At 35.8% G+C, this 26,529-nt stretch overlaps 1 protein-coding gene across 26 annotated transcripts in view; it reads left to right on the top strand.

Moving 5' to 3' along the window:
- Positions 1–26,529, top strand: part of SLC4A7 (solute carrier family 4 member 7) — a 109,038-nt gene that overhangs the window by 80,123 nt on the left and 2,386 nt on the right. For 16 of the 26 annotated variants that reach the window (XM_086720606.1, XM_086720610.1, XM_086720616.1 and 13 more), the window contains 12 exons: positions 440–573; positions 1,749–1,994; positions 3,657–3,762; positions 5,909–6,070; positions 6,467–6,580; positions 9,278–9,439; positions 9,623–9,874; positions 13,220–13,288; positions 14,581–14,754; positions 19,337–19,468; positions 22,436–22,533; positions 25,437–25,544. In XM_086720606.1, the coding sequence (XP_086576732.1) occupies positions 440–573; positions 1,749–1,994; positions 3,657–3,762; positions 5,909–6,070; positions 6,467–6,580; positions 9,278–9,439; positions 9,623–9,874; positions 13,220–13,288; positions 14,581–14,754; positions 19,337–19,468; positions 22,436–22,533; positions 25,437–25,544 (1,757 nt within the window). The remainder of the gene's footprint in view (positions 1–439; positions 574–1,748; positions 1,995–3,656; positions 3,763–5,908; positions 6,071–6,466; positions 6,581–9,277; positions 9,440–9,622; positions 9,875–13,219; positions 13,289–14,580; positions 14,755–19,336; positions 19,469–22,435; positions 22,534–25,436; positions 25,545–26,529) is intronic. The other 10 variants (XM_086720612.1, XM_086720613.1, XM_086674162.1 and 7 more) reach the window with 1 other exon arrangement.

Genomic DNA, 26,529 nt, shown 5'->3' on the forward strand with positions numbered 1-26,529 from the left:
AGCACACCATATCGAGTATTTAATGTTTCCTATTTTTTTAATGAATTATTTCAGACATATAAAAATATGCACAATAACAAGTGTATTTGTACTCCCTACAGTCTTAAGAGATAAAATACCTATAGATAGAGTTAGAATCTAGGCTTCTCTTCCATTTACTCCTCCCTCCTGCCTCCACAATACTGAGTTCTGTATAAAGGTTGATTGCAAAAGCTCACTTTTAATATGAAAACAAAGCAGTTTTCCCTATGTATTTGAGATGTATTTGTAATTGTCCATATTTAAAATAGAAATTTAAGAATCAACAGTTGTGTCTGCTTTGTGTGTTTAACTACTTGATTTGTGTTTTTATTTTTCAGATGTCTTATGTGTGTTTCAGTAGGTCAGAGATAATGTTTATGATGTATTACTTCTATTCATTTCTTTTTTCCTTAAACAGAGTGCAATAGAGTCTCTTTTTGGAGCATCATTAACTGGGATTGCCTATTCGTTGTTTGCTGGGCAACCTCTAACAATATTGGGGAGCACAGGTCCAGTTTTAGTGTTTGAAAAAATTTTATTTAAGTTCTGCAGGTACGTAATAGTTATTTACTTATCACATGTGTCTACATATGTGTATAATTATGTTGTTTATTAACTTTAGTTAAGTGCATTATATATTTAGTAGCTGAAAAAGACAGTGTATATATTTTCAGTATTTGGGGGCTACTGTGTGGTTGACCCTACTCCCATCACTGCTATTGTACCTACCCCGTCACCGTGTGTATAAAATCAGTGGATTTGAGTCCTGGTCAACAAATCACTTGTGCAATAAAAATCCTTTGTGCTGGCAAGCATCAACCCAGCAAGAAGGAGTTAATCTAATTGTTGATTAGCTGGTATGTTGGTCTTTTAAAGGAATTTTAAAAAGAGGTGGATCTTGGAGGCTGTAGCTGACTTTGCCAATCAGGTCTATTTAGCAGAATGAATTTTAGCTGCCGGAGTGAGATGTCAGTTTCCACTGGCAGGGTTCACAGTGTGGGAATCAGTTCTGGGTACTGTAGCTGGTAGAGTTGGAATTTGACGTGGCCAATACTATTCCTTTTGTGAGATAAATGCCATTGAATATTTTAGCCTGAAACCACTTGATCCTATTAAAATATCTGATTCATCTAACTCATCTTGTTCTGATTGCTTCTTCACTGAACAAGCTGATTCTGATTCCAATCTGGCATGCCAGCTGCATAGACTAAGACAGAATGCAATGACCTGAAGTGTTCTGGACTCTGTGGTCTTAAAGTAGTTTCTTATTTGAAATTGAATTTACAAAATGAAGTCACTTTCTGTGGCGATACTGGTGGCAGAGGAGATGTTAGTGATGGCTGTGGAGGGGACGGGGTGTGGTTACCATGTTAACGTAGAGCTTCCGGGTCTTTAGAGAGTCCCATGTAGTTCTGTAGACTGCACGTCTGTCTTCTACTCCTCAGAACTGATTTCTAAAGTGTGGTCTTTGTTTTTGAAATACTGATTGCCTACCGGATTTTCACTGTAAATCTTTTATATAAGTAAGCTGTTATAATTCTGTTATCTTCAGTTGCAACAGAGACATACCGAGGGCTTTCTGTAGTCATTATTGTTATTCTGTAATTTACTCTTTTTAGGAAGCTTATGCTTTTAGACTCTTGTTATTGCTTGTTGTGAAAATCTTAATTACAGATATACACTGTTGTGTGTGTATGTTGATCATGTCACATTTTTTCCCTAAACAGAGATTATCAGCTTTCCTATCTGTCTTTAAGAACCAGTATTGGTCTGTGGACTTCCTTCTTGTGCATTGTTTTGGTTGCAACAGATGCGAGCAGCCTTGTGTGCTATATCACTCGATTTACAGAGGAGGCTTTTGCAGCTCTTATTTGCATCATATTCATCTACGAGGCTTTGGAGAAGCTCTTCCACTTAGGAGAAATATATGCATTTAATATGCACAACAACTTAGATAAACTGACCAGCTACTCGTAAGTGTTTCTGTTTTCCCCAATATTATTAGAATGTAATTTTTGCAGCAATGTCTGAGCCTAAAAGCATTTATTTTGCATGTGATGCTCATGGTATATCTAGCTGTAACTTACCCAACTAGCCATGTGGAGGTTGACTTGTTTGTTACAGATGAGACTTGACCGACGCACTCAGTAGGAACATAAATACAGTTGAACAAATTCAGTCATTTTTATTTCCAGAAACAACTTTCTCAAATGTGTGTATTTTTGGTCTTCTGTTTGAATTGGATCAGTCAATTTAAATGCAATTCTTTGGCAACTAAGCACTGTATATTTGAATCAAGCAATTTTGTTAGATCTTGTGTTCCATCTAGTATTCTGTAACCAAGTCCTGAATGTAGGACGCAGAGATTTTTATGTTCCTCGTAGTTTGCATTTTCATTAACATTTTTGAAGTCTGATCATTTTTACTTGAAGTTATTTTTACGGTGTAATTTCAGTACACTCTGATGCTGTTTGGTGGACCATTTGCTTTGTGATAAGAAAAGCATGAATTGAACATCTTTTAAGACTCTGGAATAAGATAGGATTTGAAAAGTGATCATAATAGTTACAGAAGGTTGACAAATATATTCAATTAAAAGTCTGACATATCTAGGTAGATGCCTGTATTTGCTGTCTGTAGCATATAGCATTTAGTATAAATGTGATCCTGCATTTGATTGACTTGCAAGGAGAAAGTGGTTATCAAAATACTGGGGTACAACTGTGTAGTGCTGTTGCATAATTCATATCACATTTGACTTAGTTATTCATATCCTAGCCCCTTTTGTGTATGAAGAAACAGCCTCATGGAGGTTAAAACTTGCCTTGGGTCAAACACAGCTAGGAAATGATAGAGCATGGAATGAATCCAATGTCCAGCCTCTTGCCTGTTCTTAAACAGCTGATAATCTAATTGGGAATATTCCTGTGTGTTTCTCCTTTTTATTTTTTAAATCCACAGTTAGAGATTTCTTTGCTTGTGTGTGTGTGTGTGTGTGTGTGTGTGTGTGTGTGTGTGTGTTTCTAGTTTTTCTTTAGGCGAGTGAGTTCTGGGGATATAAACTGAACTTTCCAATCTCCTTATGACTTTCCTAGTTCTATCCTGATGAAAAATTGTTTTTCATTTATTTCTTTAAGAATGAAACTTAAGATCCATAAAGGATGAGCATGAGTAGGTAGAGCTTGTCAGAGTACAAAGCGGAAATAGGAGTATCTCTGTATTGGGAGCTTCGTGCTTCGTTTATGTGTGCCTGGGGAGGCAGAGCTGCTCCCGTGGGGGTCAAGTAGGTAAGATTTAGTAGAGTGGCCTTACTAAATATGGTAGTATCTTGTCAGGTTTTGAAAGAAAATAGCACTGCCCCCCCCCCCCCCCCCCCAGGAATACATCTAACAAGTTTCATTAAGATATTCTTTAAAATATCATTGTATTGATATTTGTATTTGTTACATTTTATGTATATAAGGCAAACCTCGTCCGTTCCATTGTTTCTGATGTGTTTTCACTTTGTAGTCTCCATGCATTGCAACATGGGGAGAAAAGTTAGATTAAAAGCTACCACATTGGGTGATTGATATAATACAATCTAAACATGAAATGTAGGATCCTTAAAATTTTACCCTGTTCTCATTTCTCAGATGTGTATGTGTTGAACCCTCCAACCCTAGCAATGAAACCCTCAAGGTGTGGAAGGAAAAGAATTTAACAGCACATGATATTTCCTGGGAGAATCTCACTGTATCTGTGAGTACATTATGAGATAAAGGATTTTGCAAATAATAACCTAGTTCTTTAGCTTTTTCTGAGTAGACCTACATTTTCTTCTTGATTAGTAGTTACGGTATGTTTTCAGAACACAGTGTTGTGTTGACCAGATAGGAGTTACCACATTTTTATGTATCACACAGTAGGCTGCAAAGAATGAACCTGGTAAGGGGGATAAAAAGGACTAAATATGACTTCCAAGGTATAATTATTAAAAAGATGTGAACATACTTCTGGTTTCTCATTCCACGTAGATTGATAAATTCACGGGAAGTGTTTGCTATGACTGTGGTTGCACATACTGGAGTTGGCAGTTTAGAACAGCCCACATCTTCTTGTCCTGCTTGCTCTGTATCAGTTCATCTGCTCCATGAACAGCTTATTTAGAAGATCCTGAGTGCTTTCCTCATGCCTCAGTGTCAAACTAAACCTTGTTCAGAGCCTTGTAGAGACTTGTAGAGACTTGTAGACTTGTAGAGACTTGTAGAGACTAACGTAACTTAAGCACCTCAGGAAGGAAGAAGGACAAAAAACATGTAATGAGCACCTACTGTGTACTGAATACTATTATGTGTTCTTATATTCTGTTGGGGCATATTGTCCTAGCTGTAGAATATCTGTTTTGGGCACTTCCCAGATTGGCATTTGAGATTAACTCATAAAGTGATTGTAGCAATATCAAAATCAAGATCCCCTGAGTTTCTGTGGTGCTTTTTATAGCATATAAGCAATTTTATATAAGCAATTGTAGGTCATTTTTTTCTCACTAAATATAACTCCTAACTATATCATTGGAAGGATATCTGAAATTTTATCTCATTGATAATTTATGTCTCTATGGTCCAGTATAGTAGCCATTGGCCACATGTATCTATTTAAATTGAAGTTAAATACATTTAATTAAAGGTTCAATTCTCAGTTGCACTAGCCACATTTCAAGTACTCGGTCACCTCGTGTGACTGCTGACTGCTGCGTTGGCCAGTGGAGACATTGAACCATCATCATAGGAAGTTCTGTTGGACACTGCTGACTTAAAGCATTATATATCAGTAATCAACTTAGATTCATGCTTGACTGCTTTCTATTTAAAAAGTCATTTTTGCTATGAAAGAGGTAGAGTTAACAGAGTTGCTCAAATGAAAGTGATTTGTTTAAAAAAAAAATCTCATTCCATGGTGAATAGGAGGTCTTGATATTATAGATACAGGTCTTTTTGCTGTGTCTTAATATTCAAAAGGCCTGGGTTTTGTTTTTTGTTTTTTTTTGTACTTTTAGCTTTTATTTTTGTGAGCCATATTGTAAATTTGAGGCTTTACTCATTTCAGCACATAGAAATTGAGAATAATGGAACCTGAGACTATTTTTCTCTTGGTAAACCTGAGTTGTGTCGTTAAAACAGGTTTCATTAGAATATAAGTAAGAGAAAAATGACGTTAGAGGCATATGTCCTTTTTAATCTCTGGTTGCCTTTGAGTTATTTTTTTTTTTCCCCAAAAGGAAAATCTGGTCAAAATATTTCTATTATTGCATTTATATTATGCTATATCATTAAGTTATTGATTTTTTTTTAATGGAAATACTGTTTGAATGATTGATTTACTGCTCCTAGTCCCATGCTTTAATCCTGAGTCTTGAGTGAAGTCAGAAAAGCCCAACAACTTTTTATTCCTCATTTGAACTTGGCACTTTTGTTTTAAGTGACTTGTTTGGAAGTAAAGGAAAGATAGTAAACTTGTGGACCATCAAGAATGCATACAAAGTGTTCAGAAATTACTATTCACTCTGAAGCTTTCACTAAAGAGTATGTGGAGTTGAAAGGACTGTGTGATGTAACTTGGCAAAATACTGTATTTTCGTTCAGTGATTTAAGATTCATATATTTTTCAAACTATAACATCTCTGAACTCAGGGTATGTCTTATGGTTGATGATGTGTTAAAGTTGACTTGGCAGTGTTTTTTCTTTCTGAGTAAAATATAAAATAATGGCATGTCTTCAGTCACTAGCATCTTAGAGTCAATAGAGTTCATTAGTAATTTATTAGGTATCTGAGAATCTTATTCTCTCCTTTTTCTATTTTTTTCTCCTTCCCTCCCCCCCCTCCCCCCGCCCCCCTCCCCCCCAGGAATGTAAAACCTTTCATGGTGTGTTTGTAGGGTCAGCCTGTGGTCTTCATGGACCTTATATTCCAGATGTGCTCTTTTGGAGTGTCATCTTATTTTTCACAACATTTTTTCTGTCTTCATTCCTCAAGCAATTTAAGACCAAGCGGTATTTTCCTACCAAGGTAATTGGGATGTGATTTTGGAGTTCTGGTAATATTCATGTTTTTAGTTTTTGTTTCTCTGGTTTATTTCAAAACTGTAATAAATTGTTTGAGGTTAATACTTGATGTCAGATAGGTGTAAAGCAATTACTTCTAGAGAAAGATGCATATTACATGTCTGAACTAATAGTAGGAAGATCATGGTACCATGAGGGATGATGGTAGGTTAGTTGTGAAATGTGTCTTTTATCTTTTTGAAAATATACTAGAAATAAATGTACTTCATTGACACATTATTACTAATTAAAAACCTTATTGACACTTTCTAGTGGCATATTTTAATGTGAAAGATAAGAATTATTTAGAAAGGACACACAGTTTTTCTGTGTTTATTTTAACTTGATCCTTTTAACATAGGTGCGATCGACAATCAGTGACTTTGCTGTATTTCTCACAATAGTAATAATGGTTGCAATTGACTACCTTGTAGGAGTTCCATCTCCTAAACTTCATGTTCCTGAAAAATTTGAGGTAAGAATTAAAACATTTGGTTATTTGTTACATGGGAATACCAGATTATTTAAAAAAAATTTTTTTAATGTTTGTTTATTTTTGAGAGAGAGAGAGGGACAGAGTGTAAGCAGGGGAGAGGCAGAGAGAGAGAGAGAGAGAGAGAGAGAGAGAGAGAGACAGAATCTGAAGCAGGCTCCAGGCTCTGAGCTGTCAGCACAGAGCCCAATGTGGGGCTCGAACCGATGAACCATGAGATCATCACCTGAGCTGAAGTTGGATGCTCAACTGACTGAGCCACCCAGGTGCCTCTTAAAGTGGGACACTTTATAGAAATATATATATATTTCTCACATACATAAAAAATGACAAGATGAGAAGAGACAAATGAATCTACTTAGGAAACAGGCAAGAAGGTATCCAAGTTAGTCCCATGAGGGAAAATGAATGAAAATATTAATGGTAAATAGTTGGGAGTCATTTAAAAACTTTGACCCTGCAGTCATAGCTGGAGTTTGTGATGTGTTTTCCAGGCAGAAGAAACATTCTTCATTTCTTTATAAGGAAGTGACTCAAACTTGAATTTAAAAGTGTAACAAAGAGATTCTAGCTAAATTTCTAGAAGGGTGGTGAATCTGATAATGAAATGGAATTCTGCATGTATCGTTTTCCAGCAAAATCAGGAGAGAATCAAATGTATTCTTCAAGGAGAAAAATGATACTTAGCTGACCAATTAGAAACCCTTTGCTTTCATCGGCAGACTGTAGTTACGTTGTACATACCAGACCACAAGTGTATTACAGCATCCAAGAATTGTTTCCCTATCTAAGTAGGAGTTGGCAACTTTTGAAGTTTCTGGGGTTTTCTTATAGTTGAGTATTTGTGTCACTGGTTATGTTTATATTTATAGCAAATTATATGACTTCTTTTAAAGATAGAAGATTTAAAGGGGATTAGAAATAAGGAATACAGTGAATATAATTTTAGTCTGTTTTTTCTTTCACTGGAGGAAAGAATTATTTTTAAAACGAGTGGCCTCCAAAGTACAAGTGCATGGGTGGAAAATGATCCACTAAAATTATATAGAAGGTCTCCTTATATTTTTATTTAAAAATAAGAGAAAATTAGCTTTATAATATTTACTATATGAATTTTACTATGGAGCACCATTAGTAACATAACACATAGATGCGTATAGAGCCATTGGATATACTCAGTTTTATTCAAATTTTTAAAATTTTGCTGTTGAAAGTATATAATAAAATTTGGATACCTTTGTTTAAAAGCATAGCTATTGCACCACTAAAGATTTTAGGCCTTAATTAAGAGATGAGTATATGGAACTCATTTTATTTTTACCAAGTCTTAGAAATAAATGTAACTGTAAATTAATACTGGTTCGAAATATTGATGTAATTTCCTGCAATCCTGGGCACAGTGCCTTATTTTCATTCCTAAATATATTTTTGTTATCCGTTCATTGATCTAGCTTTCCAGTAGCAAACTGATTTCAAGGGTCATGAGATGCATTGGGGAAATAAATCAAGGAACACTTAAGAATTGTGCATTGTATAGGTAAAATATTTTTATTCAGGTACAGTATTGAATATTAAGCAGTTTAATGTGTATCAGTGTGGGAAAATTAGAATACCTGAATTTGAAAATATTGAATTTCCTCTATGTGTTGACAAATGTTTTCATGAAGAAAAAACAGGCTTAAGGTGAAGTTTAGGTAGTGAAAACACTTCTAGATTTCAATATATCCAATGCCCTCCAAGAAAACTAAACTCTCTTAAGATCTTTTAAAATTTTTATTATGAAACAGATGTTATGTTTCAGCATCAAAATGTATTTGTGTCTAATAAAGTGCCAGGTTTTTGTCAGTAGATGCTTTGGAAAAGTATGTCCGGAGGCCCCAGTTCTGATTGAGTACCGACCCTGCTGAGATCACTAGTCTGCAAGATCTTCAAAGCAGTTTAGTTTAGGGGTTGATCTAGGCAGTAGATGGACCTCACTTTATTTGAAGTAGGTTAGGAGCCTGTTGAAGTGACACTCTGCTTCACTTACCTATTTGTCTATAACAAACTTCCCCAAACATTAAGCCTTTAAAACAACAATCCGTCATTTGTTCATAAATCTGTGGCACTTGGTACTTAAACCTAGTAGGGTAGAGTAGGGTCTCTTGGTTTGGGATCTTTTGTGTGGCTGCAGTCATCCATTGCCTTGATGGGGCAATATACTCCATTCAGATGGCTGAAACAGCTGGGGTAGTTGGCTCCCATCTCTCTCTCACTTTATTGTATCTCATCCTCAAGAAGACTTATCCAGGCTTACTCAACAGCTTGATCTCAGGCTTCCAAGAGAGTTAGAGAAGAAGCTGCAAGGTCCCTTGAGATCAAGACTCAGAAATCACACATTTCACTTCGGCTTTATTTTGTTGGCTGAAGTAAACCATAGAGACATCCTAGGTCCCAGGGGAGGAAGTGGATCCCACCTCTAGATGGAAAGACTGATTACTTGGACTAGCGACTTGCATCGAGGGATGGGAAACATTCTTGTGGCCGTCTTTGCAAGTAATTCCCTCATATGTCCCAAGATTTAATTTAGTCCTTTTTTGATTCCTTGGCATTTCTTGGTATAGACACAACCTATGATGTGGAAATTTGTGCACTAGGAGGAAACTTCTTTCTTTCTACTCATCTTTAATTTTTTAACAGCCTACTGATCCAAGTAGGGGCTGGATCATAAGCCCGTTGGGAGAAAATCCTTGGTGGACTTTGTTAATAGCCGCTATCCCAGCTCTGCTTTGTACCATTCTCATCTTTATGGATCAACAGATTACAGCTGTCATCATAAACAGAAAGGAGCACAAATTGAAGGTAATTTTTACATTTTGTGTCAGGTGTTATTTCAAGAATTTGAGGTGTTTACATAATAACTAGAAAATTGAAAGATGTGAGGTGGAAGGAAGTTATTTTTTCTCTCTTTATAAAGTAGTCTAGTCCTTTAACCCAAAAGAACAATTTAGACTTACAAGTATTCATGTTCGTTTCACTTTCCAGAAAGGAGCTGGCTATCACCTTGATTTGCTCATGGTTGGTGTTATGTTGGGCGTCTGCTCTATCATGGGACTTCCGTGGTTTGTGGCTGCAACAGTGTTGTCAATAAGTCACGTCAACAGCTTAAAAGTTGAATCTGAATGTTCTGCTCCAGGGGAACAACCCAAGTTTTTGGGAATTCGTGAACAGCGAGTTACAGGGCTAATGATTTTTATTCTCATGGGCCTGTCTGTGTTCATGACTTCAGTGCTAAAGGTAAAAATCTCTTCACCGCAGTGTTTTAAAATCTTCTTTGTTACAAAGTGTATATGTGGTTGTGTGAAAATGGAACATTAGAATAGCTAAAATTAGTTTCATTTTCTGGAACTTATTTAGAAAATAATATTTTGGCAACTGGTATTTAGTACAGTAGGCATTTCAGTGTTAGATGCATCCATTTTAGAAATATTGTAGAAGGATAGTATTAAGGACTATAGAGTTTTGGAAGGAGTTAGTCCATGGCTTATGATCTAAAAGAAGAATATACCCAGAGAATTTTATAGGCATCTTAAAGGAAGTAATATTGAAACATGGATGAAACAATTCTTTGACCAAAATATGAAAATAATATTGCTGTGAAATAAATAAGTGCATTATTTCTGATAAACTAAACGAAATAGAGGTAGTAGCACTCGTTAGAAAAACAAAAACCACTAATATAAATGAAGCATGCAAGAAATGAAACTTTATGTTAAATATCTTTTACTTATATCTGACTTGTATTGTATGTATCTTATTGAATCTAGTGATTAAGAAATGGAACAATAACGATAGCAAGTGTAGTGAAGTACCTAATCTGTAATTTTCTGTTTATTATGGATGAACTCAATTCCATTTTTTTCCCTTGGTGTTTTAGTTATTTTTATTGCAAAGAAAATTATTAAGTTAAGAGTTGTGTACATTTATACATTAGGGCAGAAACTTAGAGCATATATGTATGTTACCATATTAACTAAAAAAAAAAGTTAAATACTAGAATTCTTTGACCTTCATTTCATGAACTTTCTAGTAACCAATTAATTCACCAAATATTTGCTGAGTACTTACTGTGCTATTAGGACTAGGGAAATAATAATAAACAGGATACATTACTGTCTGCTTTTAAGACCTTGGCAGTCTAGTTAGTTGGTGAAACAGATAGGTAAATGGGCAGTTACTGCCTAGTGTAAGTGTATTGTTAGAAGTACTTGGCATAAGAGGAGGAATACTTAGTACCTCTTACGGGGATATTGTCCCCTATTAAGGTAGGTTGCCTTTTAACTTTTTTAAGTATTGACTGCATATAGGCAAAAAATTTCAAAGAGAACAGCAAGAAAGCTCTAACATGAAAAGTTAGTCTCCCAGTTTTCCCTCACTTTCTAAAAGCCGCTCTCCAGAGGTAAACTCTTTTTAACTTCTCTATTTCTTATTTTGGTGGCTACAAACATTCTAGTTTTACATACTTTCATAATTTTACTTTTTGCTTTATTATTTTTATACTGAATCTCTTTACCTATAAGACAGTGAATCGCAAAAGTTTAGTCCAGGGACCTCTTGGAGTTCACAAAAGCAAAAGTGTTTGGGGGGAGCACGTCCACAGTACCTGTTAAGAACATAAAGGGGGTTCTGAGACCAAAAAGCCTGGGAGTCTGTCACGTAGGGGTGGATGTTTCATAAGGATTTAGCACACTTCAGTGTCCACTACCCGCTCTCCCAACTGTCACCTGCGTTGGGTTGATTCTGTTTTTAGCTTTATTGTAATGGTTACTAACATTTACTTTCTCTGCTGTAATTACAGTTAAACTGTCCATGCTTTTTTTTCCCTGTACGTTAAATTATAAAAATGTAAACCTTCTGGGAACACATAATCAGCATTATGATGGTATGATATATATGTTCACTGAGAACCAAGCAGTGTGTGATCTCCCCGTGTGGAGACAGAAATAACCCTATTTCACTGATCTGCCGCTGCTGCTTAAGAGTGAGCGCCCAAGCCTTAGGACCCAGTGTTTTCTTAGTGTCTGTTGACTTCCCTTACTTTGAAAAAGAAAATTGCCACTTTTTCTTACATTTCTTCTTTGTATTGCTAAAGGAATTCCTGGAGTAATTTTTTTTTTCCTGTGTGATGCCATGGGTGGTAAACTTTCAGAGTTCTTGCTTGTTTCAAATTGTTCTCATATTTGATTGATAGACATGCATTTCAGTGTTCAAAAAAATTTTTTTTGAGATTATCTTTTCCTATAGATCAGTGGTCTGAATAATATGTGTGATATCTCTTTGTTTTTTGTAACTTCAGAGGCACTTTTTTCCTTTCTAAAAGTTACCACAATTTCCTTTTTACTCCTGGTGTACTGAAATTTCGCTTGGTTACTTAGGTAAATAGATGGATAGAAGACTTTCATTTATCCTGCTTGTCTTTCGATGGGCCATTGTTCTGTGGAAACTTACGGGAATTTTCTGCCAATTCCCGTTTATTTTGTCTTCTCTCTGTTAGATATTTCTTCAACTTCACTTAGGTAGATACTAGACCTGGATATGTTCTCACATTCCTGTCCTGCCACCTCACTGTTAATGAAAATTTCCTGTTTTCCTTAGATTGATCTCTTTAGTCTCATCAAAATCATTACAAAATTAATTTTAATTATTTTGATAATTATATCTTTAGATTTCCCTCTTTTCATTCTGATCATTTATTTTTCCTGGCATTCTGAAGTTGCTTTATGGATGAAATATTTTCCTGAGGATTTATTAGTACTTATTAGATTTTTAACTTGTTTTCTTCTCTTTCTGAAGTACTTTTTCCTCCCACATTTCTTAGGAAGGAAATACTTGGTTGTTCAGTAAAGTGAATGTGGTTTTCCTCTGTAGCTGTTAGGTCTTTTTTCTTTACAGGCCTCTCTCTTGGTGAGAGTGCTGCTTGTGGTTTTTGAGTAGATGACTGGAGCCTGTTAATGGCTTTCCTGTAGGGTGCCTAGGCACGGCAGGTAGTCAGTTGGGGATGCCTCTAACTGCCAGAGTAATATGGACTGTCTTTTGGGGGTGGAGTTCAATTATTATATCAGTAAACGGTACTGTCGTGTAATAGTTACTATATGGAAGTGATAGCAATAATAATAACTCCTGCCTTTTTTAATTTTTAGTTTTTTAAAGTAAGTTTTTATTTTAATTCCTGGCTAATGCTTTGTGAGCGATCAGTACTCACCAAGTGCTTTTCTGAGTATTTTAGTATTTGAAATCCTTTCATCTTAATGCAGTCGGTTGCAGAAATAAAGCATAGAGAGGTTGAGGCTCCAGAGGAGGTTAACTGGCTTTTTAAACCAAGCAGTCCAATTGTAGTGCTCATGCTCTTAACCACTGAACATACTCCCGTTTCCGGAAGAAACAGGCAGAAGACCCAACGGTTTTTCAAGGTTGCTACCGTTTACTAGCATCTTCCTTATTTCTAGAAGAGTTAGGTCTTACCTCTGAAAGATCTTTTAATTCTGTCTGCATAGGTACTCACTATGTTTTTGTGTCTTTATTATTGTGAAATTGTTTGAGTGGCATGAGTTCTTCTTCTAACTGTGGTCGTTTTACTTGCAGTTTATTCCCATGCCTGTCCTGTATGGCGTTTTCCTTTACATGGGAGTTTCCTCATTAAAAGGAATCCAGGCAAGTCTGAAGTACTTAATGATTCTGTTGAAAGGCTTAAAAATACTTTAAGTTTGCGAAGATTGTTTTCGTGATGGTAGTGATGTATTCTCAACTCTGATATTTTGGGGGGCAGGTTAACTGGTGACTTCAGATCCACATTTTCCAAGTGATTATTGCTTACGACACATTTTCCCCTCAAGAATGAGGTCATGAACTGATATGGTCCTTGCCTATTTTTAATTGAAGCCAATGAAAGGCCTTGTAACTATTGACGAAGATTAGTATAGTGAGAGGGAGGATGTCGAGGACTAGAATGGTAATACTGGCTGTTTGTATGGTGTGAGACAGTTTGTAAAGCCTAGTGTGTCTTATTATCTGTGATTCTCGGAACAACACTGGGATGTAGGAAAGGAAGAAATACTAATTTTGCCAACTAGAAAACACAAATAGAGGGACTCCCTGAAGGTTCTTAACTAACTGAGCAACAGAACCAAGACTGGAACCCAGTGCTTTTCCTACTCTGTCTTGTTTATAATACTTCCTGGAAAACAAACCTGATAAAATTTAAAGATTTGAATTCAGTCTTTGTGTAAAACATTTAGCTCATAAAGCCCTGTTAGTACCACATGCCCATCTCCTGTCATGAAAAGCATGTTGTCTAAAGTTGCCAGCAGCATCTTATTTTTTTCAGTAGTCCTGGATCTCCTCCTCCGCTGGTCAAGAAATGATCTCATTAACTCACTTGCCTCCCCCCGGCTTTACAACAATTTTGTGAGGTAGATAGGTCTGGTCTTACTCCTAATTTATAAATGAGGAAATTAAAGCTCCAAAAGACCAAGGAATTTGCTCATAGCGTTCTTTCCAATGGGTAAAAAATTGGTGATTGTACTTCAGGCTGTATTCATAGACTTGATTATGTTAGAGTTGGAAAGAGCCTTGAAAATTGTTACCTTTATTGTACATATTAGAAAACAAGTTCAAAGAGATTAAATGACTTGCATATTTGCTTATAGCAGATACATTTATCTAAATATTTTAATCTTCCAAATTAAGACACTTTGGTTTGAGTTTTCTCATTAAATTAATTCTGTTAGTTCAAAATGATTGTTGATACCCTTTCCCCATTCTACCCTGCTGGGTCCAGGGCTTCTGTACTGAAACTTCTCCTATATTCTCAGAACATACCAAGGAAGTTCTAGCTTAAATCACAAACTCTTAAGGTTGAATGTAATTTCTTTTCCTAAGTAACAGAAATGATATTTTTGTTGACTAATTGTCTTGCTTTGTTTTGTTTACCATTCAATACATAGTTCTTTGACCGTATAAAATTATTTGGAATGCCTGCTAAGCATCAGCCCGATCTGATATACCTTCGCTATGTGCCTCTCTGGAAGGTCCATATCTTCACGGTCATTCAGCTTACTTGTCTGGTTCTTTTGTGGGTGATAAAAGCTTCAGCCGCTGCGGTAGTTTTTCCCATGATGGTAAGGTTGTTTTGTTTTTGTTTGTTTTTTTCAGACTTTGTCACTATTTATAATAATTACATATCAATTTACTTATTTATATATTAATCATTAATTCTGTTGAACACAGTAATTATTTTACTAACATTTATATTAGTAATATAATGTAGTAATGTATTAGTAATATTTACATATGAGAAAGAGAATAGCCCATTTTAAGCACCATAGGTGTTTTGAAATATGAATTGGCCCTTTCTAGCTATTAAACCAGTCACTTTAGAAACCGAATTTGCTTGTTATTTTCTAAAGTTTGTTTGTTTTGTTTTTTTTAGTCCTTGGGCTGTAGAATGCTGTTTTTTTTTTTTAATTAAAAAAACATTTTTTTTTAATGTTTATTTATTTTTGAAGGAAAGAGAGACAGAGTGTGAGCGGGGGAAGGGCAGAGAGAGGGAGACACAGGATCCAAAGTGGGCTCCAGGGTCTAAGCTGTTAGCGCAGAGCACGGCGTGGGGCTAGAACTCACAAACTGAGAGATCATGACCTGAGCTGAAGTTGGTCACTTAACCGACTGAGCCACCAGGCGCCCCCTGTTTTGTTTTTTTAAATAACTTTCAGAATTTAAGATGTTTATGGAACAAAGATGATAGCCAGGTATAAAAAAGCAAAGCAACCAAAACAACATATTTCTTTTATAGAATGTTTCAGTACATCTTTCTCAGGAATTAAGAGATCTAGAAGTTAAAAAAAATTTTTTTAGATCATATTAATAAGACAGTATTGTTCACTAAATTATCATAGAATATCACATTTTGCAAATGGGGAATATTCATCCTTTTGTAAATACCGTGTAAACATTGGTTAGTACATGGCCACAAAGAAAATCTTAAAAAATTAAAAAGCTTAAAAATTATCCAGGTAATATTTCCTGATCACAAATAAATTACATTGCAAATGAATATTGAAAAACACTAAAGATATCTTAAGTATTTAGAAATTAAATGCTGAAATAATCCCTGGGTAGAAAATTGAGTTAAACATTGTGGGTATTTCAATGGAGAACTTATAACAAAGTCTGTGAGATACACCTAAGATATACCTAAAGTTGTAGAAAAATGTATACCCTTCACAATATATATTATTAAAGAAGAACTTAAACGCTACCAATTTTTTTATTTGTAAATATCGATAATAGATAAATTCCTTCCAAGCTTGAGTAAAGAAGAAAAAAAGAGCAAAATATACAAGATTAAGAGAGAGAAGAGATGCATAACCATAGCTATGGAGGAGATATGAGGGACTTTAAGAAAATGCTACATGAATCTATAGGAATAAGTTTGAACATCCAGAGTAGAGGTTGACAAACTATTTCTGTAAAGGGTCAGATAGTGAATATCTTCAGCTTTGTGGGTCATAAGATATATAGGCACTTCTATAACAGGAGAGAAATGTCCACAGTTTCTTATTGTTGAAATCTAAAAAGTAATTGTCCAGTTTTTTTAAATGAAAGACTACTAATGAGAAAAATGAAATTCTTTCTCATTTGGGATAATTTTTCTGTCATTTAATGACGTTCAAAGTTAGTGTTCCCTATTATCAAATCAATTCCCAATGTTCATCTTTACAAACTATTCTTAGGTCATAGTCCATACAAAACAGGTAGAGCCAGATTTACCCAAGGGCTGTGGTTTACCTACCACTGATCTAGAGGAAATGGATTAGTTCTGTTCTATACATACATTTCTCGAGTTAACCCAAAGAGAAGTATAAAATCTATGGATATGTAGAAGTCAATTGCACATAAGACTGGGAAAATGGTTAAAGATCTGCTCTTGGATCCTGGGCCCCAGATGGGTTAACAGCAGAGTTTTAAAGAACAGTTAGTTTCAGTACTTCTTAAATTATTCTAAACCAAAGGAAAAGATGGAAACTTCTGCATTTTTTTGGGCATGAAACACTAGCAAGGTCTTAATACCAAAGCCCAATAAAGTATGAAAGAACGATGGTGACTTCTCTCGTTACCAATATAAGTGTAAAAAATCTGAAGATATTAACAAATAAATAAATTCATAGTGTTTCTATAAGTAATATATGATGTTTAAATGGACTGGGATACTTAAACAGCAAGCAAGAATTATCAACATAATTAAAGATAAAAAGACTTTTTATAAAATGCAGTCACTGTGAATAAAAATTTATAAATGAGTTTTAATATAGGGAAGCCAGCTATTATTATTATTTGATATGAATTGAAGGTTCTAACTATGATATAAGAATAATATAATAATTGGCAAAAAGAAGAGATAACATTATTTGTCAGTAATGTGATTATATACTTATTAACTCAAACGACTCAAATTAAAAAAAAAAAAAAAAGACTAAAAGCTCTAATAAAATTAGTAAGAATTTTGTTAGGGCAGGTGGTTACCAGAAAACCATTGGCTTAACCAAAGAAATGTATTATATGATAGCTGTGGATCCTAGAAGTCTGAAATCAAGGTGTGGATGGGGCCCTCTAAAACCTGTGAGGCAATCCTTTTTGCCTCTTCTAGTTTCTGGCAGTTTGTTGAAAATCTTTGGCCTTCGTGTTGCAACTGCCTAACTCCAAACTGCCTTCGTTGTCATGTGTTCTGTGTATCACTGTGTCTTTATAAGACCATTTTTGAGGACACTGGACATATTGTAGTAGGAGCCCACCCTACTCCAGTATGACCTCTTAATTATATCTGCAGCAACCCTATTTCCAAATAAAGTCACGTTCTGAGGTACAGGGGGTTAGGATTTCAATACATCTTTCATGCGGGACACAATTCAACCCATAAAATGTGGAAGTACATAAAATTAAGACCCAAACAAATAGGAAGATATACCATGTTCTTTATTTTGCATTCTTAGGATTGTAAAGATGTCACTTCAGGAATGAGTTGTATGACTTTATTTACATGTGTTTGTGTGTATGTGGGGAAGTTGTTGTCAGTGTGAAGTGGGTAATTTTAAAGCTTATGGAGAAAAATAAATGCCAGAGTCACAGATAACAACATGGATGGTAGAAGTGTTCTGTGTGTTGTTCGGGTGTAGGTTTCACAGATATGTACATGTGTCAAAAGCATCAAACTGTACATATGATATTTTTCTATTTTAATGTAAGTTGCATATTAATAAAAAAGTAAAGATGTAATAAATACCAGAGGAATAACAAAACAAAGATAATTAAGAATTCCTGGCGGGGTCTGGGGTGAGGGAGGGACTTGATTGTTCCTATGCTGCTACCATACTGTTGTGATAACTAAATATTTAAAATTTGCTGTCAGGTGAGGGCAGCTAACATAGTATGGAATTGACATGGGCGTAGACATAAATCAGAAAAATAGAATTTATCAGAATATATGTGAGAATTTACCACTTGAATACCATAAGTGGGGCATTTCATTAAAGATGATAACTCATCTACATGGGAAAATGTAGTATATAGTCTTGGATGATTTGACTCTGAATGGAGAGCTAAGGTTGCTTCCTTCCTCACTACCTTACTCAGAAAGAAACCATAAATGAATTCAAGACGTAAGTGTTAAAATGTAGTAGAAGATTTTGAAGAATATTATATAGTCCAGTGATTGAGGATAACTTCTCAAGATAGGGAAACCCAACTGTAAAAGGAAGAAAGATCTATTTAGCCACATGATAATTAAGTGTTTTCTATGAATGTAGTAAGTAAAATCGTATTGTGGACTGGGAGAAAGTATTTGCAACACATAAGGCGAATAAAATGCCTTTATCTAAACTACACAGAGGTCTTACGAATTCATGAATAAAAGTCATAAAAAAGCAATTTAAAAACAGGCAAAAGACAGTAATAAGGAAGATGGTAAGAAGAAAGGGAAGAGGTCCAAATGGTCAATGAACATTTGCAAACGTTTCTTCAACCTTAGTAGCAGTTAAAGGAAAGCACATTAGGGGCGCCTGGGTAGCTCAGTCGGTTGAGCGTCCGACTTCGGCTCAGATCATGATCTCGTGGTTCGTGGGTTCGAGCCCCACGTCGGGCTCTGTGCTGACAGCTCGGGGCCTGGAGCCTGCTTCAGATTCTGTCTCCCTCTCTCTCTGCTCCTCCCCTGCTCACAGTCTCTCTCTCTCAAAAATAAATAATGATTAAAAAAAAATTTTTTTTTAATAAATAAATAAAGGAAAGCACATTATATAATTGAAAAGTTTAAACCTAATATTGGGAAATGGATTCACTAATGCATTGCTTAGGAGATTTTTAAAATTGTATCTATCTATATAACGTGTATAATTTAGTCATAAAAATTAATAATCTTGTTTTACTGTGAAGATACTATGTATGCTTAATTTGCTTTCTAATTTTATGCAGAGTGCAAGCGATTTATATGGGAAAATATTAAAAATGGTATTTTTAATATCTTTTCTTTGAGCAGGAAGTTTGAAAGATAAATAGGTAACTCACTTTCTTTGAAATAAGATGGTATATGAAATGATTTTTAAATAAAATATATGCATCACTTTTTGGTTATTTATCATTTGATACTTTTTTTCCCTTCAAATGATATAGTTAATTTTTAGTTAATATTCTCTCCTCCACTTTTTTAAGGTTCTCGCATTAGTTTTTGTACGCAAACTCATGGATCTGTGTTTCACAAAGAGAGAACTTAGTTGGCTTGATGATCTCATGCCAGAAAGTAAGAAAAAGAAAGAAGATGACAAAAAGAAAAAAGAGAAAGAGGTAATAAGACCAGAGTTTTAAATTTACACGATTCATTGTTGCTTAATACTTCGTACCAAGTAGCAGGCACTCTTATGGTCACTTTACAGGAATCAGCTCCTTTAATCCTCCTAAGAACCTTATCATTATGAAGTGTGGGTACTTTTGTCATTCCCAGATTACCTATAAGGAAACTGAGGCAGAGGGAGGTTAGTAGGTAACTCATCCCAAACATAAGTTCTTACCCATTTTACCAACTTGCCCCCTCAAAGCCCTGACCCAAAACCAGCCTTTTAAAAATTACGTATCTAGGGGCGCCTGGGTGCCTCAGTTGGTTAAGCGGCCGACTTCGGCTCAGGTCACGATCTCGCGGTCCGTGAGTTCGAGCCCCGCGTCGGGCTCTGTGCTGACGGCTCAGAGCCTGGAGCCTGTTTCAGATTCTGTGTCTGCCTCTCTCTCTGACCCTCCCCCGTTCATGCTCTGTCTCTCTCTGTCTCAAAAATAAATAAACGTTAAAAATAAATAAATAAATAAAAATTACATATCCCATGTGTACTTAATTAACAGTGACAGAATTTAGCAGTGTTAAAACATAGGTAACAGGGGTGCCTGGGTGGCGCAGTCGGTTGAGCGTCCGACTTCAGCCAGGTCACGATCTCGCGGTCCGGGAGTTCGAGCCCCGCGTCAGGCTCTGGGCTGATGGCTCAGAGCCTGGAGCCTGTTTCCGATTCTGTGTCTCCCTCTCTCTCTGCCCCTCCCCCATTCATGCTCTGTCTCTCTCTGTCCCAAAAATAAATAAACGTTGAAAAAAAAAAAATTAAAAAAAAAAAAAACATAGGTAACAGAAATCTTAAATTCATAAGTACATTTTAGCGTACATTTAAATTTTAACATTTTAATCTGACATCTACATAATGACAAAAAGGACTTTAAATATCATTGTACGAAAAGTACAATTTAAACTCAAAATTACTTTTTCCACCTAATTTTTGAGAGAAAGCAACGTAGTATATACCTTATATTGTGTAGTATTTACGAAAATGCGTTTATTAAACTTCATGGACAAATATGTTTAAGGCTTGTTGGTATTTTTTTCATAGTTTGGATTGATTATGCAGTGCTGATTTATGGCAGAATTGCTGGCTTCATGATTACTTTTTAAGAAAAATCATGACTCTTGGGGCGCCTGGGTGGCGCAGTCGGTTGAGCGTCCGACTTCAGCCAGGTCACGATCTCGCGGTCCGTGAGTTCGAGCCCCGCGTCAGGCTCTGGGCTGATGGCTCAGAGCCTGGAGCCTGTTTCCGATTCTGTGTCTCCCTCTCTCTCTGCCCCTCCCCCGTTCATGCTCTGTCTCTCTCTGTCCCAAAAATAAATAAATGTTGAAAAAAAAAAATTTAGAAAAATCATGACTCTTTAATCAGGATACTGATTGGAAATACTGATTTGAATGGAGTCTCCAAAATTTTTTAAAGATTCTTGTTTCCTTTAAAACTATATTATATGTGCAAATGTTGATGAGCTTTTGGTGAATTTTCGAGTATGGTAGAATTTATTTATGAAATACTTAGGTTAAAATTGCCTGCGTATTATTTTCTGTATTAAGTCGGAATAAGGGTCAGTGTGTATAACAGGAGACAAAAGTACAGGGGGCTTAAACACAAAGAGCTCCTGGGCTCAGGTAGAAGAAGTCTTAGAAGAGGGGTGAGCTAATGTGACAGTTGCACCGTGTTGTCCGGGCGCTCCTGGGCTGCGCTGTGCTGTCCTCAGCACCGTTTCCATACTCAGCATCCCCTCCTAGGTCGAAATGGATTCTGAGCCGGAGCTGTCATATTAGCATGGGAGACTGGCAGGAAGGAGGAGGGGGGATAGGGTGAGAAAGCAAAACCTGCCCTCCCCTTACTGTCCTGTTTTAAGGAGTCTCTCCAGAACTGTCATCCAGTAAGTTATTTGTGCATCTCATGGCCACATGGAGTTGCAAGGGATGCTGGGAAATTGAGCTTTGGGTTTTGGGGGTTTTTTTGATGATGACTTTTTAATTATTTTTTTTACTGTTTATTTATTTTTGAGAGAGAGAGAGAGAGAGCGCGAGCAGGGGAGGGGCAGAGAGAGAGGGAGACACAGAATCCGAAGCAAGCTCCAGGCTCCGAGCTGTCCGCACAGAGCCCTTTGCGGGGCTCAAACTCACAAACTGTGGGATCGTGACCTGAGCCGAAATCGGACACTTAACCGACTGAGTCACCCAGGTGCCCCATAACGCTGACTTTTTAAAAGCTGGGCGTATTGCCACCTTCAAATAGTGGGATTTCTGTTGTTAAGAAGAAGAGTGTGAATGCTCTCCCAGTCCATCCAGCCCTGCCCCCAGTGATTATGACGGCATGATTTTGGGTCATGTCTCCAATAGAAGTTGCTCTCCATCTGGGGTGACATTTCTCCTCCGGGGTCGTATTTCAATGTTTGAGAAATTTTTCATTGTCAGAATTGGAGGGGCATCCAGTAAGTGGAGGCCTAGGATGCTACTTAACACTAGGACTAGTGTTACTTACTTACTAGTCATAGTAAGGACTGCCCCTTACTACAGAGAACTGTTTGGCCCTGTCAGTATTGCTGAGATCGAGAAACCCTTCCTTTACAAATGAAGTTTTGCTTACAGTGTATTGTAATGAGGTTTCACAGAATTTTATCTCTTGTTCTGTGCTAATAATTGATAATAAAATTTATGTAGCTAAATCTATTTTTAAAATAGTATTAACGGTTAAACTTAAATGAACGTTATAAGCATTTACAATTTAGTCTTTCCAAATGGTTGTGTTCTGTTGTGCCATAAGTATATGTTTCTAAGAGTAAAAGGACTTTTCCAGCCATGGCAAATATGTTATATTTCAATAATGTTGTTAGTTTGGGTTTCCAGTTCTTGAAGATGTTACATATTAATTGGTCCTCCTGGAAATATTCTGGGAAAAGTAATCTTTTTGTGTATGTGCCCTGAAGGAAGCTGAACGGATGCTTCAAGCTGATGACGACACTGTGCACCTTCCATTTGAAGGAGGAAGTCTCTTACAGATTCCGGTTAAAGCCCTGAAATATAGGTGAGATAAAACTTTATCTTGTAAAATGTATTTTGTATACACTTCAAGTACATGAATAAACCATGTAATGCTTCATTAAAGTAGCGATCTTTATTTTTAAAAAGATGACAAAACTGGCATCTAGCATATCAACTAACCGGGGGCTTCATGAATTCGAAAGGGAGTCGCAAGGCCCTTCCCTTCGCAGGTGATAGGCCAGACTTAGACCAGAACATTAAACCAACCCACATGCCAAGCAGACAAGAGCTACTTGTCTTGTATCACTCCTTCTGTTTTAATGAAGTTTAAAGTCAGAACACAAAACTCAGAATAGTCCCATTCTCTCAGTAGTATAGGTTTTTCCCTTCTGTCCTTTATTGGGGCTGTGTCAGAGTGTGCTGAAAGATAAACGTTGGTAATCCATTGTCTGATAACCTTCCAAATTTTGACTATGTGTAGAGGCCCTGGAACTCTCCTACTTTGCAAAGGTGTGACTTGACTATTGTCAGTGAGGGCTCATGTCACGGACAAGTTGCGTTTCATACATAGTTTATAATGTATGATTTTAGTGGTTTATATGTAAATTTAAGAACCAAAGATGGTGGTAAATTCTGTCTTTAAACTCTGTGTACTTTTTTGTAGTTTTAAAGAATAAAAGTCTATATTATTTATGCACATATCTGATTTCTGGTTCCACATTTATTCTATTTCTGATTAGCGCTTGATAGTAGAAAAGTCAGGTATAGAATGTATATAGGTTCCGTTTAATAGAAAAGGTTTTTTGGTATTTATTAACTTCAGATTTTTTTCATTTTTAATTAATCTTTATAGTTTTTATAGATGTTGTATTTAGACTTGTACATGTTGATTCGTTTTGATAGATGAATTCATAAGTAATGTTCCCTCTATAATTTTTACTGTTAATTTTCATCGTTGGTATTAAGTACTCTGTGTCACCTTTTATGATTTTCCCTCAAATCTTTCTTATGTTCTTTAAATTAAATGCCAAGTATAGATGTCTTGATATACGCAGCTATAGTGCTCTGCTTTGCTGGGTTCTGTAAATATTTGTTCAATGAATTAGTGTATTAATTTTGTTGGACTTAAGACTATAGGAGCTGCCGTGATGGTTATTAGTGACTCATCAATTTGCTGAAATTATTTGCCACTTAGTCTCTCTAGTCTGCATTATCCCTTTCTCAGTATGATTATACACGGGCCTTGACAAATTTAAGTGGAATCTATACTTACACTGTCTGATATTTAACAAAAAGGATGGTTATCTGTACATATACTTTTGTCTCTTTAAGTGATGGCACAGGCCATGATAAATGCTGCTTTGCTTAAAATTTGGTCATCAGGAATGCCAGAAATCGGCTGATCTGTTTATCTGTCATATTTTATAGTCTTAAGTAGCTTTGGATTACCTGCCATGAAAATCAAATGAGGTAATGCAGGAAAACATTTGGAAACTGCAAAACTCCATTAAACATGAAAGGAATTGATTTTTTTTCCCATGTAGTTTTATTTTGGGGAATAACGAAACGTGTACTGTCTTCAGAAAAGTCTTTAATTTCAGAAAAGTTCTTAGAGGAGGACATTTTGAAGCTAGAAAGTGCTTCAGGAATGTCTCTCTTCAGTTATTTGAAGTTGGCAACAAACCAAAGAAATGTTTAGTCACAGTAGGTAGTTTCAAGTTGGAATGGCTCTGCCATTGTGAGTTTGGGCCTTCAAATTTTTTGCACCTTAAAAAAATTGACTTGGTAAAGCACCTTTTCCTAGAGATTCTTTAAGGACCATGTTACACTTCTCTGCAGTCTTATTTCTTCATTTATTTATTTAAATAAAGTTTATTTATTTATTTTTTAAATGTTTATTTATTTGAGAGAGAGACACACACAGAGTGTGAGTGGGGGAAGGGCAGGGGGAAAGAGAATCCCAAGCAGCCTCTATGCTCAGCTTGGAGCCTGACATAGGGCTTGAGATCATGACCTGACCCAAAATCAAGAGTTGGACCCTTAATCCACTGAGCCACCCAGGCGCCCCTGCAGTCTTATTATTTTAAATGATATTGGATTTAAAGTGTAAACAAAGCTAGCACTTTTCTAAAGGACTGCTGTTTAGTCATTTATCACATAGCTGCCATCACATTGTGAATTTAAGGTCTAATTTGACATTTGTGTTTGTCACTTCTATGCATGAAATGTTACTTTTTGGTGAAGAAAAAGGGCTTGCAAATATATTTCTATTAACTTCATACCACTTTCCTGTGACTTGTGACTGATAACCTCGAGCCCCAGATTATTTATGGATATGATCATTATTGGATTCATCTCAAAGGAATGTTGCAATATTTTATAAAGACATGGAATGGTTACATTTTTCTCTTCCAATGAAAGGACAGTATTTCGTTCTTTTGATTTTGATTTTGATTGCCTTTTCTACCATTCTTTTTAAAGGTTTTTTTAAAAGCTATTAAAAATGAGTTTTTTTAAAAAAAATAATAATCTCAATTTTTCTTTCTTTAACTGGGGATATTTATTTGATGAGATTGAGATTTTTGCCAGGTATGAAAGTTTTCTAATTGTGTTGAGGCTATATTTTTTATATTTACAAGCACATTAATGTAGTCTTTTATGTTATTTCAGTAATACGTTTAGAGCCAAGATGATCATCTTTGGGCATCATTGCCAATTTATAATCTTAACTCCTAGCTTTGATTATGCAGAAAGATACAATGCTTCGTGATATCTTTATAACAGAACTACATAATTCTGATGTTTTTCTAGACCTTGGTTTAAGTGCAAGACAAAGAGCTTTCTCAGTTTTAAGTTGATGAAGACAAATATTATATAGTCAAGAGCGACAATATTAATGCTTTTGCAAGTACTGAATACTAACCAAAAAGTATATTTGTTCTTTAGTGTTGATCCCTCAGTTGTTAACATATCAGATGAAATGGCCAAAACTGCACAATGGAAGGCACTTTCCATGAATACTGAGAATGCCAAAGTAACCAGGCCTAACACGAGGTAGCTGTAACTATTTACGCATTTTCTAACCGTAGCCGATTTTCAGTTGACTTCTGCCTAGATAGCTATTTAATAAAACCATTACATTTAACTCAATCTGCATAAGTTTTATTCTCTTAACAAAACCAGCCTTCTTCTCTTCTTTCCTTCTTCCTTTCATCTGTCTATCCATCATTTCGCTGAATACTGGAAATCAGATATAAGTGCCAAAGAAGTTATTTTTTTAAACTCATGGTTGCCTATTTCCAAAAAGAATTTGAGCCATTTTAGAATAAAAGTGAATATCACCTATGGTAATATGGAATGAGTATATAAAAGATCGGAAACCATGTACAGAAAGATAATTATTAGGGGTTACATAAATTCTATAATTGGACGCTCCCTCAGTCATTCTTTCTGATGGTCCAAGCAAAAAGACAGACATGATTGTTTTCCTTGTTTGGTTTTGTCTTGTTTTGTTTTAGCCTACCATTTCTTCAGGTGAGGTAAATGTTTTCCTAGAAGATAGTTGGAAGAAATTTAATCCATGGATATAACGGTCATTCAGTTTTATAAGGGAGCATGGACTCCATAACTATTTCATACCTCCTTCCTTAGATTTTTTGTTAGGTGCCCAAGGGTACTTGATTCCCTTGGGTCTGTGGAGAAATGAGGTGTTATCCAGCAGTGTACTCAGTTGTTCATACTCAGCAGGTATTCTGTGTCACTTTGTACCAGACTCGTTTTGTGTTGGTGTATTCTGCTTGGATATCCAATCAAAACTTTCCCAGACAAACAATCACTAGCTGTTCCTCATTAGCTATTATCTTTCTGGCCACTGTCTTTTGATAATAATTGGTTAGGTTTTGTTCATTCCTTCCTTACCTCTTCTTAGAGCTTTGCTCCTACTTAATCTCTATCCTTTTTTTTTTTTTTTTTTTTTTTTTTTTATCATTTCTTGAGTTCTGAATCTCTAAGCTGGACTATTTTCTTCTGTCTTTGATCT

Source organism: Puma concolor, chromosome C2, assembly GCF_028749965.1.
Source record: "Puma concolor isolate L17-30 chromosome C2, mPumCon1.1.hap2, whole genome shotgun sequence".
NCBI lineage: Eukaryota > Metazoa > Chordata > Mammalia > Carnivora > Felidae > Puma > Puma concolor.